The sequence below is a fragment of the Heptranchias perlo genome, chromosome 24 (genome assembly GCF_035084215.1).
Source record: "Heptranchias perlo isolate sHepPer1 chromosome 24, sHepPer1.hap1, whole genome shotgun sequence".
NCBI classification, from domain to species: Eukaryota; Metazoa; Chordata; class Chondrichthyes; order Hexanchiformes; family Hexanchidae; genus Heptranchias; species Heptranchias perlo.
In genome coordinates, this window is record NC_090348.1 from 32,048,470 (window position 1) to 32,062,467 (window position 13,998).

The 13,998-nt window shown below is 43.4% G+C and overlaps 1 protein-coding gene across 1 annotated transcript in view; it reads right to left on the minus strand.

The window, feature by feature from the left end:
- LOC137341868 (semaphorin-3E-like) overlaps positions 1-13,998 on the minus strand; it is a 216,037-nt gene that overhangs the window by 23,631 nt on the left and 178,408 nt on the right. Inside the window, exons 9-10 of the mRNA XM_068005378.1 lie at positions 13,238-13,307; positions 10,572-10,716 (exon numbers count right to left, since the gene is read on the minus strand). Of these exons, the coding sequence (XP_067861479.1) occupies positions 10,572-10,716; positions 13,238-13,307 (215 nt within the window). The remainder of the gene's footprint in view (positions 1-10,571; positions 10,717-13,237; positions 13,308-13,998) is intronic.

The window sequence follows — 13,998 nt, forward strand, 5'->3', positions numbered from 1 at the left end:
CTAGAGAATACAACCCAATTTGTGTAATCTCTCCTCGTAACTTAACCCTTGAAGTCCGGGTATCATTCTAGTAAACCTACGCTGCACTCCCTCCAAGGCCAATATGTCCTTCCAAAGGTGCGGTGCCCAGAACTGCTCACAGTACTCCAGGTGTGGTCTAACCAGGATTTTGTATAGCTGCAGCATAACTTCTGCCCCCTTGTACTCTAGTCCTATAGATATAAAGGCCAGCATTCCATTAGCCTTCTTGATTATTTTCTGAACCTGTTCATGACACTTCAATGATCTATGTACCTGAACCCCTAAGTCCCTTTGGACATCCACTGTTTTTAACTTTTTACCATTTAGAAAGTACCCTGTTCTATCCTTTTTTGATCCATAGTGGATGACCTCACATTTGTCTGCATTGAATTCCATTTGCCACAGTTTTGCCCATTCACTTAATCTATCAATATCGCTTTGTAATTTCACGTTTTCATCTACACTGCTTACAATGCCACCAATCTTTGTGTCATCGGCAAACTTAGATATGACACTTTCTGTGCCTTCATCTAAGTCGTTAATAAATATTGTGAATAATTGAGGCCCCAAGACAGATCCCTACGGGACTCCACTAGTCACATCCTGCCAATGTGAGTACCTACCCATTATCCCTACTCTCTGTCGCCTTTCGCTCAGCCAACTTCCTAACCAAGTCCGTACTTTTCCCTCGATTCCATGGGCTGCTATCTTAGCTAACAGTCTCTTATGTGGGAGCTTATCAAATGCCTTCTGGAAGTCCATATAAATAACATCCATTGACATTCCCCTGTCCACTACTTTAGTCACCTCTTCAAAAAATTCCATCAGGTTTGTCAGGCACGACCTACCTTTTACAAATCCATGCTGGCTCTCTCTGATTAACTGAAAATTCTCACGGTGTTCAGTCACCCTATCCTTAATTATAGACTCCAGCATTTTACCCACAACAGATGTTAGGCTAACTGGTCTATAATTCCCTGGTTTCCCTTTCTCTCCTTTCTTAAAAAGCGGAGTGACATGTGCAATTTTCCAATCTAGAGGGACAGTTCCTGAATCTAGAGAACTTCGAAAGATTATAGTTAGGGCATCCGCAATGTGCTCACCTACTTCCTTTAAAACCCTGGGATGGAAACCATCTGGTCCTGGGGATTTGTCACTCTTTAGTGCTATTATTTTCTTCATTACTGTTGCTTTACATATGTTAATTTTATCGAGTCCCTGTCCCCGATCCAATATTAGTTTTCTTGGGATTTCCAGCATGCTATCCTCTTTTTCGACTGTAAATATTGTCGCAAAGTAATTATTCAACATGTCCGCCATTTCCCCATTGTCAATGACAATATCCCCACTTTCAGTTTTTACGGGGCCAACACTGCTCCTGACCACCCTCTTTTTCCTAATATAACTATAAAAGTTCTTCGTATTGGTTTTGATATCCCTTGCGAGTTTCTTTTCTCTTTTTGTAGCTCTTACTATCTGTTTTGTGACCCTTTGTTGATCTTTGTATCTTTCCCATTTGCCAGGATCTGTGCCATTTTTTGCCTTTTTGTATACCCTTTCCTTATGTCTTATACTGTCCCTTACCTCTTTAGTTGTCCATGGCTGTTTTTTTGGCAAGTAGAGTTCTTGCCCCTCAGGGGTATAAACCGATTCTGTATCATGTTAAATGTTTCTTTAAACATTTCCCACTGATCATCAGTCGTTTTACCCATTAACAGATTTGCCCAGTTTACTGTGGACAGTTTCTATCTCATCCCATTGAAGTCGGCCTCGCCCAAGTCTAGAATCTTAGCAGCTGATTCACTTTTTTCTCTTTCAAACACTACATTGAACTCGATCATGTTATGATCACTATTGGATAGATGTTCACGCACAGTTAAGCTGTCAACTAAATCTGGTTCATTACTCATCACTAAATCTAGTATGGCTTGCCCCCTTGTTGCCTCTAGGACATACTGCTGTCGAAAACTATCCAAGACACAATCAAGAAATTCGCTACCTTTCTGACAGTTGCTCGTCTGCTTTTCCCAATCTATGTGAAGGTTGAAGTCCCCCATTAAGATCACTATGCCTTTCTTACATGCTTGTCTAATCTCTGCATTTATACAATCTAGCACTTTAGAGCTGCTGCCTGGGCTCCTATACACAACTCCCACTATAGTCTTAGATCCTTTCCTATTTCTCAATTCAACCCATAAGGTCTCTGTTAGCTGCTTACCTCTCGTTATATCCTCCTTTATCATTGAATTGATTTCATCTCTAATCATAAAGGCTACTCCTCCCCCTCTTCCATTTTCCCTATCTCTCCTGTAGACTCCATTTTCCCTATCTCTCCTGAAGACTTAAAAGGTTGGGGAGATATTATATTGGGGTTTCCACCTTTTACAAAGTTCAAAACCGAGGTGTGGCTTGGGAAAAACGTTTTTCTTTAAAAACTGTTTTAGGGGGCAATTTATTTCAATTATTGTGTGGCCTCAACATTCAGTTAGTAAATGGGGTACATTTATTTCATTACAGTATGTCTCTGTTGTTGCAGAATCCCCTTGTTCCTGCCTGTTTGTTTAGATGCTACATATTTAGCTGCCGTTCTCTTGACCCCTGAGATTGGCTACTCTTTTCAATCTAATTCACTTCCTTACATCCACTTGTATGATAGCATGGCCCAGGGCTGTAACCTGAACTGGATATCCGAGTCTTTCACACCTGCATTTCTTCAATCCCTCTGTAGGTAGACCATGCGAATGCGAAACTGATTTATTTATTATTAAATGAATATACAGAACAATAGTAATGATTGAACTCACTTATTCCAATCAATATAATTTGTATTTGTGTAAGAACTTGAAAATAATGAATGTGTTATGCTATCCCCCCTCACTGTGTCATCTTGCTTGACTTAAAGTTGGTTTCCAACCCTCCCCCCATCTCTTTCCTATGTTCCATCCTTCTCACAGCCCTTAGTTAGTTGATTTTCCTCAGCTTTGGCAACTCTCTCTGCCTTTTAAAAGCTTAACTCCAACGTCAGCTTTTAGTCAAATTCCCAGAGCAGAATCCATCAGCCAAACTTAGCAATGACCCCTGCTGAGCTCAAACGAATAAGGCTGTTGCAGCAGCAATGAGTATGAATGATCACTGGAATGTCAAGTTATCTTTCATTGTTTAGAGCATGTCATTTCAGACACCCCATCTGAAACTCAATCTACACCTGTCAGCCCTGCTGTCCTGTGAATTTAACCCCTCAAGAGCTAAATAATATTTTTTTCTTATTCATTCATGGGATGTGGGCATTGCTGGCAAGGCCAGCATTTATTGCCTATCTCTAATTGCCCTTGAGAAGGTGGTGGTGAGCCGCCTTCTTGAACCGCTGCAGTCCGTTTGGTGAAGGTTCTCCCACAGTGCTGTTAGGTAGGGAGTTCCAGGATTTTGACCCAGCGATGATGAAGGAACGGCGATATATTTCCAAGTCAGGATGGTGTGTGATTTGGAGGGGAACATGCAGGTGATGGTGTTCCCATGCGCCTACTGCCCTTATCCTTCTAGGTGGCAGAGGTCATGGGTTTGGGAGGTGCTGTCGAAGAAGCCTTGGTGAGTTGCTGCAGGGCACCTTGTAGATGGTGTGCCAGTGGTGGAGGGAGTGAACGTTTAAGGTGGTGGATGGGGTGCCAATCAAGTGGGCTGCTTTGTCCTGGATGGTGTCAAGCTTCTTGAGTGCTGTTGGAGCTGCATTCATCCAGACAAGTGGAGACTATTCCATCACACTCCTGACTTGTGCCTTGTGGAAAGGCTTTAGGGAGTCAGGAGGTGAGTCACTAGCCGCAGTTTACCAAGCTTCTGACCTGCTCTGGTAGCCACAGTATTTACGTGGCTGGCCCAGTTAAGTTTCTGGTCAATGGTGACCCCCAGAATGTTGATGGTGGGGGATTTGGCAATGGTAATGCCATTGAATGTCATGGGGAGGTGGTTAGACTCTCTCTTGTTGGAGATAGTCATTGCCTGGCACATGTCTGGCACGAAAATTACTTGCCACTTATCAGCCCAAGCCTGGATGTTGTCCAGGTGTTGTTGCATGCGGGAACGGACTGCTTCATTATCTGAGGGGTTGCGATTGGAACTGAACACTGTGCAATCATCAGTGAACATCCCCTCTTCTGACCTTATGATGGAGGGAAGGTCATTGATGAAGCAGCTGAAGATGGTTGGGCCTAGGACACTGCCCTGAGGAACTTCTGCAGCGATGTCCTGGGGTGAGATGATTGGCCTCTAACAACCATTACCATCTTTCCTTGTGCTAAGTCTGATTCCAGCCATTGGAAAGTTTTCCCCCTGATTCCCATTGACTTCAATGTTACTAGGGCTCCATGATGCCACACTCTGTCAAATGCTGCCTTGACGTCAAGGGCAGTGACTCTCACCTCACCTCTGGAACTCAGCTCTTTTGTCCATGTTTGGACCAAGGCTGTAATGAGGTCTGGAGCTGAATGGTTCTGGCGGAACCCAAACTGAGCATCGGTGAGCAGGTTATTGGTGAGTAAGTGCCACGTGATAGCACTGTCGACGACACCTTCCATCACTTTGCTGATGATTGAGAGTAGACTGATGGGGTGGTAATTGGCCGGATTGGATTTGTCCTGCTTTTGAGGACAGGACATACCTAGGCAATTTTCCACTTTGTTGGGTAGATGCCAGTGTTGTAGCTGTACTGGAACAGTTTGGCTAGAGTTGCGGCTAATTCTGGAGCACAAGCCTTCAGCACTACAGCTGGGATGTTGTTGGGGCCCAAAGCCTTTGCTGTATCCATTGCACGCAGCTGTTTCTTGATAACACGTGGAATGAATTGAATTGGCTGAAGACTGACTTCTGTGATGGTGGGGATCTCGGGTGGAGGCCAAGATGTATCATCCACTTGGCACATCTGGCAGGAGACGGCTGCAAACGTTTCAGCCTTGTCTTTTGCCCTCATGTGCTGGGCCCTGCCATCATTGAGGATGGGGATGTTTGCAGAGCCTCCTCCTCTTGTTATTTGTTTTATTGTCCACCACCATTCATGACTGGATGTGGCAGGACTGCAGAGCTTTGATCTGATTCGTTGGTTGTGGGATCGCTTAGCTATCTCTATAGCATTTTGCTTCTGCTGTTTAGCATGCATGTAGTCCTGAGTTGTAGCTACACCAGGTTGGCACCTCATTTTTAGGTACACCTGGTGCTACTCCTGGCATGCTCTTCTACACTCTTCATCGAACCAGGCTTGTTGGTAATGGTAGAGTGAGGAATATGCCGGGCCATGAGGTTACAGATTGTGGTGGAATACAATTCTGCTGCTGCTGATGGCCCACAGCGCCTCATGGATGCCAGGTTTTGAGCTGCTAGATCTATCCCATTTAGCACGGTGGTAGTGCCACACAACATGATGGACGGTGTCCTCAGTGTGAAGACGGGACTTTGTCTCCACACTCCTACCAATACTATCATGGACAGATACATCTGCAACAGGTAGATTGGTGAGGACGAGGTTTCTCCCTCGAGTTGGTTCTCTCACTACCTGCTGTAGGCTCAGTCTGGCAGCTATGTCCTTCAGGACTCAGCCAGCTCGGTCAGTAGTGGTGCTTCCGAGCTACCCTTGGTGATGGACATTGAAGTACTCCTCCCAGAGTTCATTCTGTGCCTTTGCTACCCTCAGTGCTTCCTCCAAGTGGTGCTGAACATGGAGGAAGACTGATTCATCTGCTGAGGGAGGGCGATAGGTGGTAATCAGCAGGAGATTTCCTTGCCCATGTTTGACCTGATGCTGTGAGACTTCATGAGGTCCAGAGTCAATGTTGAGGACTCCCAGGGCCACTCCCTCCTGACTGTATACCACTGTGCCACCACCTCTGGTGGGTCTGTCCTGCCGGTGGGACAGGACATACTCAGGGTGGTGATGGGAGAGTCTGGGACATTGGCTGAAAGGTATAATTCTGTGAATGTGGCCATGTAAGGCTGTTGCTTGACTAGTCTGTGAACAGCTCTTCCAAATTTGGCACAAGTCCCCAGATGTTAGTGAGGAGGACTTTTCAGAGTTGACTGGGCTTGGTTTGCCTTTGCCTTGTCCAGTGCCTAGTTGTCTATCTGGTTTTATTCTTATGACTTTTTGTCGTGGGACTGTACAATTGAGTGGCTTGCTAGGCCATTTCAGAGGGCAGTTAAAAATCAACCACTTTGCTGTGGGTCACTTATAGGCCAGACCGTGTAAGGACGGCAGGATTCCTTCCCTAAAGGGCATTAGTAAACCAGATGGGTTTTTGGTAGTTTTATGGTCACCATTACTAACACAAGCTTTTTATTCCAGATTTTGTTTGATAACTGAATTGAAATTCCCCAGCTGCCGTGGCGGGATTTGAACTTATGTCTCTGTATTAGTCCGGGCCTCTGGATTACTAGTCCAGTAATATGGCCACTATGCTACCGTACCCGTATTTTAGCTCAATAGCAACATTCATAATCTGTATTTCGCCAAGGTTACCCCATGGCGGCAGGGTCTGAAATCCCAAAACGTGACACTTGCAATACAAGATTAAAAAATCTGCCGAAAATGAGACACAAACCACAGAGGTGGACTTTTGCTGCTCAGTTTAATTTAAAAATAGGCTTTTCTGCTTAGGCCAGAGTTGAAACTGCAGTTGGGGCTGGTGCCTTTGCTGCCTGCTCAGAAGAGCCGGTCAAAATGGAAGATGGTGCTATCCAGGCGGAACATAAGCGGGTAAGTTGGCCAACTGATTTTAACTGCCCACCCACCTGATTTCTGCCAGGTGAGTAGAGTTAAAATCGAAGGAGAGAGGAAAGTGGAATTCTCTCTTTCTGTTAATTAAGTCTTAACAGGATTGAAGAGGGTTTCACCTAGTTACTGTTAATCTACTAATCCTAGTAAAGCAGCATGAACTCAGTGAAACATATGACAGTCCGTCGGAACAGGTTGTGCTTTTTTAACCTGTTTATTATGGAGCCCCCTTGTGGTTTCAGTGAGTTTCCAAAACAACATTCTTGGGATTAAAAAGAAGATACTTCTGCTACCAGAAAAATAATAAAGTAACTGACCCCACAGAAAAGAATTTTCTCTGGGCCTTCACAGAGATTTTATGTTCGTGTAGATTTCTCCTGGTCAGTATTGATAACAAAATTGTACATCTTTTGGAATACGTTTATGATTTCACTCGAAATGTCGACCAGATGAAATTTCCATTGAGGTATTTACAATGTCACTGCACATATTGACTAGAGAAATTACCCCCCACCCCCAAATGTGGTTAAAATATAATTGAGTAACACTGAGTTTAAAACATTCATGAACATAGATTTTCTACCCACTGTGGCATTTAACTGTTACTTAGCCTATGATAGAAATGAAATATATTGTAGAAGTGAAGTCTAAGAAATAATTATCCTCCACCACTAGAGAGAGAAAACATCATCTGCTGTGAACATTTTAATGTATAGTAGGTATTAGTTTTCTGCAGGAAGTTAACAGCATTGAGGTCACTTTTATCTGGAGCTCTTTGGTAAATAATTAGGGTATTATGTATTTTAGAATTTTACTCAAACAGCTAAGCTTTTATTCATAGAGTAATGATATAAATTCTTTGTCAATATAGACTCTAAGGGCCCGATATTACCAGGGCAGTTGGGGGGGGGGGGCGATTGGGCGCGTGGGTAACGCGCCTGGTGAAATCAGTCTGCCCCGAATGCAATCGCAGGCTGATTGGATCCACTTACCTGTTCTTCCGGGTTCCCCGCTGCTGGGCTGCGCATGCACAGTAAGGTCTGTCAGCTGGAGGAGCTCTATTTAAAGGGGCAGTCCTCCACTGACTGACGCTGCAAGAAATAGGAAAAATTACAGCATGGAGCAGCCCAGGGGGAAGGCTGCTCCCAGGTTTAATGATGCCTCACTCCAGTTCTTATTGGATGGGGTAAGGAGGAGGGGGAGGACAGAGATCTTCCCCCTGGCGGGCGGCACCAAGAAGGCCTGGCTCGAGGTGGCAGAGGAGGTCACCTGCACCACCAACATATCACGCACCTGCATACAGTGCAGGAGGCGCTGCAATGACCTAAGTAGGTCAGCCGAAGTGAGTACACTTACTCATTCCCCTACACTCCGACTGCCACATCACCGCCCCCACCCCACATCTCCTTCTGCACTGCCAACACTACTCTGTCACATCACCCCTCAGACCCACTCAAACCTCATCCTCATCTTACCTGCTCTTACTCACCTCGCCAGTACTCATCCCAACACTACCACTCAACCCAATCCTCATACAATCTCATGGCTCTATCTCATACTCACCCTCTCGTGCATCTCTTTCACAGTCAGCCTCAATCAACCTGTCACTACCTGTGCTGCAGCCACAGGGCATGCATCACATATGTGCAGTAGGAAGCGTAAGGCAAACGTGTCGTGAGCATGAAGGGGATGCACAAGGGTGTACGAGGGTTTGTCATGGTTTGTACTTATATTTAATTTCTGACCAACTCACATTACATATTATATTGTCACCACTACTGTGACGTCTTTGCGAATCTTGTCTGGTGTGTGCAATAATGCCCTTTCCTGAGGATCACAATGAAGACCCACACCTGATGCCACCCATTGTGTCACTGCAGAGTGGGTGTAGGTGTATTTGCAGAGCTCTTTTTGTGCAGACGACTGAGAGACGTTGGCGATGTCCCCGGTGGCACCCTGGAAGGATGCGGAGGAGAAGTTGTTGAGGGCAGTGGTGACTTTGACAGTGACAGGTAAGAAGATGGTGCTCGGGCCAGCCGGGAGCAGCTCGGCATGAAGGAGGCTGCAGATGTCGACGACTACATGTCGAGTGACTCTGAGCCTCCGTGTGCACTGCTACTCAGAGAGGTCCAGGAAGCTGAGCCTTGGTCTGTGGACACTGTGGCGAGGGTAGTGCCCTCTGCGACACATCTCTCTCTGTGGTAGCCCTCCCTCCTGCTGTGCAGGTGGATGTGTCACAGCACTGTGTTGTGGAGCTCCACGTGTCAGAGGTGGACGGCGTGGCCGGCGAGGCTGGTGATGCTGTTCGCCCTCCGAGGAGTTCATGACTGCAGCTACGGCGGCCCCCATCCGGAAGAAGTTCATCTGAGGGGGTCCGCAAGGTAGGTACGTGTCTCCGGACCCCGGGGTAAGTGTGCAGGTTGGTGACTTTTATTGTTAGAAGGAGGTTGGTGGAGGCCAAACTTTGTCCAAAAAGTGACAGAGTGGCCTCCTGCAATGAGTGAGGGTCTCCTCCCCCGCACCCCCACCTGTCAAATGGACCTTTGCAGCTGCCACAGGCTGATAGCTGCAACAGGTCCATTTGAACTGGGAGTGTTTTCCCCAGTACGGGAAACAGTCCCAGTTGTTTGTAAAATCCCAACTCTCCTAAAATATCTTGTTGATCAGGTCTGTAAACGACCTGAAATACCAAGATAAATACTTTAAGTGGCACCCCACTGGCTTTAATTGCCCGCGGGAGTCCCACATGCAGGGGCTGCGCGCACATGTCAGCGCATCTGTGGGAAACCTGGAAGTGGTTGGTTGGAGCCACCCCGTCAGGAACGCACCCGATCGCGGGTGCTAAAATTGACCCCCAAGTCTTGCAATTCTGCTTTCTGAATCCTAAATCAGTTATATTTGAACATATTTATATGATTTCAATAAGAAGGAAACAAGTGTAAATGTAAAAGTGAGAGAAATGTTCTATTGAACTACAATGTATTCCTCTTCAGAATCATCCAGTGATTTCATAGATTTATCAATAATACATACTTATAGTATGATAATTGACATTGGATGGCTACTGGCATATCAATAATCTCCATTAACACCATCAGTGTACGGCACTATCTTGGTGAAAATGACATTAGTTCTTTCGACTCAATCATTTCAGAAATGACAATAAACAATATTACATTCTACAGTATTATATAAAATATGCTGGGTTACTGCTTTCTTTTACCATGAACAACCTTTACTCAAAGAATATTGGATTCTCAAAAGAATATGCCAGTGGTATTTGTGTATTATCTTTGCCAGAAGATTTTTTAATGAGGGTAAGACTCCCGATTTTAAAGTATTTTCTCTCCTGCTGCATGTCACTTCAGTTCAGAGGACAGCAGAGTGACCCAGTCCCAGTTATTCCTGGGTAATGTTTTAAAGCCAATTACTGGGAGGTATGTGAGACCAGCCCTTGGCAACATGCTCATATTTTCTTCAGATTTATGGCCCCTGCTCGGTGCTTTCGCACAGTGATACAGCTGAGATAAGGAATCAATTATGGAGAACCAAAAACGCAAACCTGTGACTTACCACTCTATGACACAACACGTTGGGTTCTTAATTCACTGTGTCATTGTGTCACTTTATGTATTATACTACATTAGCAAACAACTGAATGTTTAACCTCTTTAAAATGTTATTCACACTTACATGAAATGCTTCTGTAGTACATTCATTTGCTATTCATAATAATATATTTTTTTTACATTTCATACACAAATAAAATATTCATTTTAATGTAGAATGCACTTACACAGCCTGGTCTTGGGTAAGGCACCTTTCCCTCATAAGCTGCCCAATGATACTCGGGCCCCTCTTTATGTGCATAGGGTCCATTAAATGCTTCTCGTATAGCAGACATATGATACACACAAACAGCATACCCTTGGAACACATTGCTGTAATATACAGATTCAGACAACAAGATCAACAAAGAGTATGAATTAATACAATAGTTAATCAATATGCATTTAAAGACTTGCATTTATATAGCACCTTTCATGACCTCAGGAAATCCCAAAGTGCTTTATAGCCAATGAAGTACTTTTGAAGTGTAGTCACTGTGTAACGTAGGAAACGTGGCAGCCAATTTGTGCACAGCAAGATCCCACAAATGCACGTTTTTTTTAAATATACATTTAAAGGTACAGGATCTCTCTAGTTTTCTGTCTAAGCTACTTAGTTAGGGTGTTACCTGAATGCCCATGTTGCTTTACTAATGTGCCTGATTATGGTGTGGTAACACATAGGTTTGTGCATGAGGTTCCTTCCATAGTGAGTTTTCAGTGAATAAGGTGCTCATTCACATCAAGAGAAAATTTGGAAGGAGGGCCAACTCAGGCAAACTGTTATGCACTTTCTGATGGCTGACTATAGTGTGGCATTGGCAGAATCATGGGACATGTTTATCTGCCATTTATCTCAGCTGGGACATAGGACAAAATGCATGAGATGAAGATAGGTTGACATCAAAAATTAAGCTAAATCAACTATATTTTTGCTATTTGAAGGAATAACACATCAAGCACTGATTTCCTTTGATTTTTTTTCCCTTGAAACTAGTATAAGGAAAGTTTTCAAATCCTGAGGCATGCGTTGGATACTTTTCACTAATTCAGTTAAATACTCCTCAGATATTTCAAAAACATGAGACAAATGTTGACTGGGTTTATATTACGCCAATGTCTGAAACTTTCCCTATATGGGGTAGCGATGGCAATTTCATCAATGACAGAATTATCCAAACATTATCCGTGTACACTGGCATCACAGACAAAGTACAGCCATCATATATCAGCAAAGCCTCATGTAAACCTTATGTTGAAGATCAGCAAAAACTGAATGAATACTGTCCACTTTGACATACTGTCATATATGTAAAAGATAGTTAATCAATGTTCATTATTTTTAACTATGGAATGCCTAGATAGGGGTAACGAACAATGTCAGAGAAATAGCCTAACAGTATGTGTGGTTGCAGTTAATGCAATCTTAGAAGCTACTTAAAACATATTATGTTATTAGACTCGTGCATTACAAGTTCTACTAAGTGCTGACTCTGTTATTCCCACATGAGGATTCTGTGAAACTTGGCCTGGGAGCGCACACATATGTAGACTGTGTCGTTAGGAGACAATTTCCCAAATATTGTGTTGTAATTCCAAGATCAAGACTGTAGATTATCAAAGGTACTGCAAAATACTTTGAAACTCTGATTGTAACCCAACGGGCCCGGTGCGAATGGGTCAGATGACGAATTTACACGCTGCCCGATTTTTGGCTCAGTGTTCAATTGGTCAGGGTGCAAATCAGGCGATGTGGGACTTTCTGCAGGATGTCATCTCACTATGGTTTGAGTTTGCAATGGGCAAAATATGATTCAAGACTTTTGCGAAGCTGCACTACCCAACTGCTGGGTACGTCACAAACTTATTTTCCAATGTTTTCCAATGTTTTTAGCATTAAGAGAAAGTGGATGGGTTCTTGCTCAGAACTCTGCTCCCGAGGTGCCTGATTTTTAATGTTAGGAGAGTGCACTCTCTTAACATTAAAAATCAGGCACCTAGGAAGCAGAGTTCTGAGCTGCTTTGTGGCTGACCTTTGTGCAACCTGCAGCAATAATTCTAGTCTGGCAGCATTTCACAGACTCAAACATGATTAATATTAGAAATTATAGCATTATTTATTTTAGAATACCTTAAAAGTCCACCTGGATCAACAACAACTGAATTTAAGAACTCCAGAGGGAAAATGATTGAAAAGCCTAGGCATGCTAACTGTAAGCACGTACAAGCACTGGGCTTCTAGAAAGCCATTAATCTATTCCCTTTCCTGGTTTGTGCCATCATTTTCAATGCCAGTAGCGAGAATGGCTCCACAGACTCGGTTTGCGAAAAGGGAGTTTTCAACTGTTCTTCGTTATACTACAAACTATGATAGTCCTGAGAAAATTAAATTGAATGTCCACATAAATGGGAAGTGTGAAATTAAGCCTAAAAAAACTTTTACTGGAACAATTGGTGGGGGGGTAAAAGGATTTTAAGTCCAGATTCGGACCCAAGTTTGCCTGAGCTACGATCTAAACGGCAAAAACACAGGGTTTTTGACTTGCGAGGGCGACATAACATATGCTAATTTATAGAAGAAAAGAATAAGCCAAAGTGGTTTTGTATTTTTTTGAACAAAATCTCTTGTTGCTGGTTTCAATATTTGCACTGATTTCTGTATCGGCTAAATCAGTCAACATGAGAAGAATTTTAAAAGGCATAATTTTAGCCTGTACCTATTTGGCTCACAGTAACATGACCATGAGATCCTTATTTTGTCTTAAATTGATGTTTCAAACAGGCATCAGAAGCAAATGTGGGCAACAAGGAAGGCCAATCTCACAAAAATTATCACCTGGAGGTTGTAGCTTACCTTGTAGTTCTGAACAATACAAAGACATCTGGGTTTTTATGATCTCTGGTCTGCAACAGAAATACATCCTCTGTAAAACAGAAAAAGCAAGGTAATTAGAGGGAATGGTGTAATAAGCTGCTTTAAACAGCAATTTAAGAGTTAATGTAAGTTACTGATCAAAGTAGACATTTTCCCTAAGGATTAGACGATAAATGCTGCTCACCCTCTTGAAACAGAAACAAACCAATGGTTGGTAGTAATGGATACCTACCCTGCCTCTCTAACTTAATAAGTTTAGGGCTCTTACCAGTTACTGCTTGTTTTACTCTCCCTCTTCACTAACATAGACTATTGCTTTGATTATTGTGCCTCTGGCATTCTCTCCCTGATTTCTCGCTTCCTACCTTCAAGAGACTTCCGTAGCTCTTGCCTGTGGTCTTCCTTTTCCCCTCCTAACTTTTCCTGTTTGGTAATCCACCTTTGGCACCTTGTTAAGCACCCTGAGACACTTATGAGGAGAACCATAAAAATGCATTATGGATTGGTAAGCTATGACTCAGCACTGTGAATTAACAAATGCTATCATGGAAGCAGTGAACAGAGGGAAAGTTGTGCAATTCCTAGCAACTAGGCACTGGTAAATTTAACAGGAGGCTGGGGACAGATGGCTGGTCCATCATATTGGGATAGCTTTTAATATAGGGAAATTAATAAAATGGAAAGAGAAAAAAATCCTTGAAAAAGAATAAAATAAATGCCTTTAAGAAGTTAAATTCTTG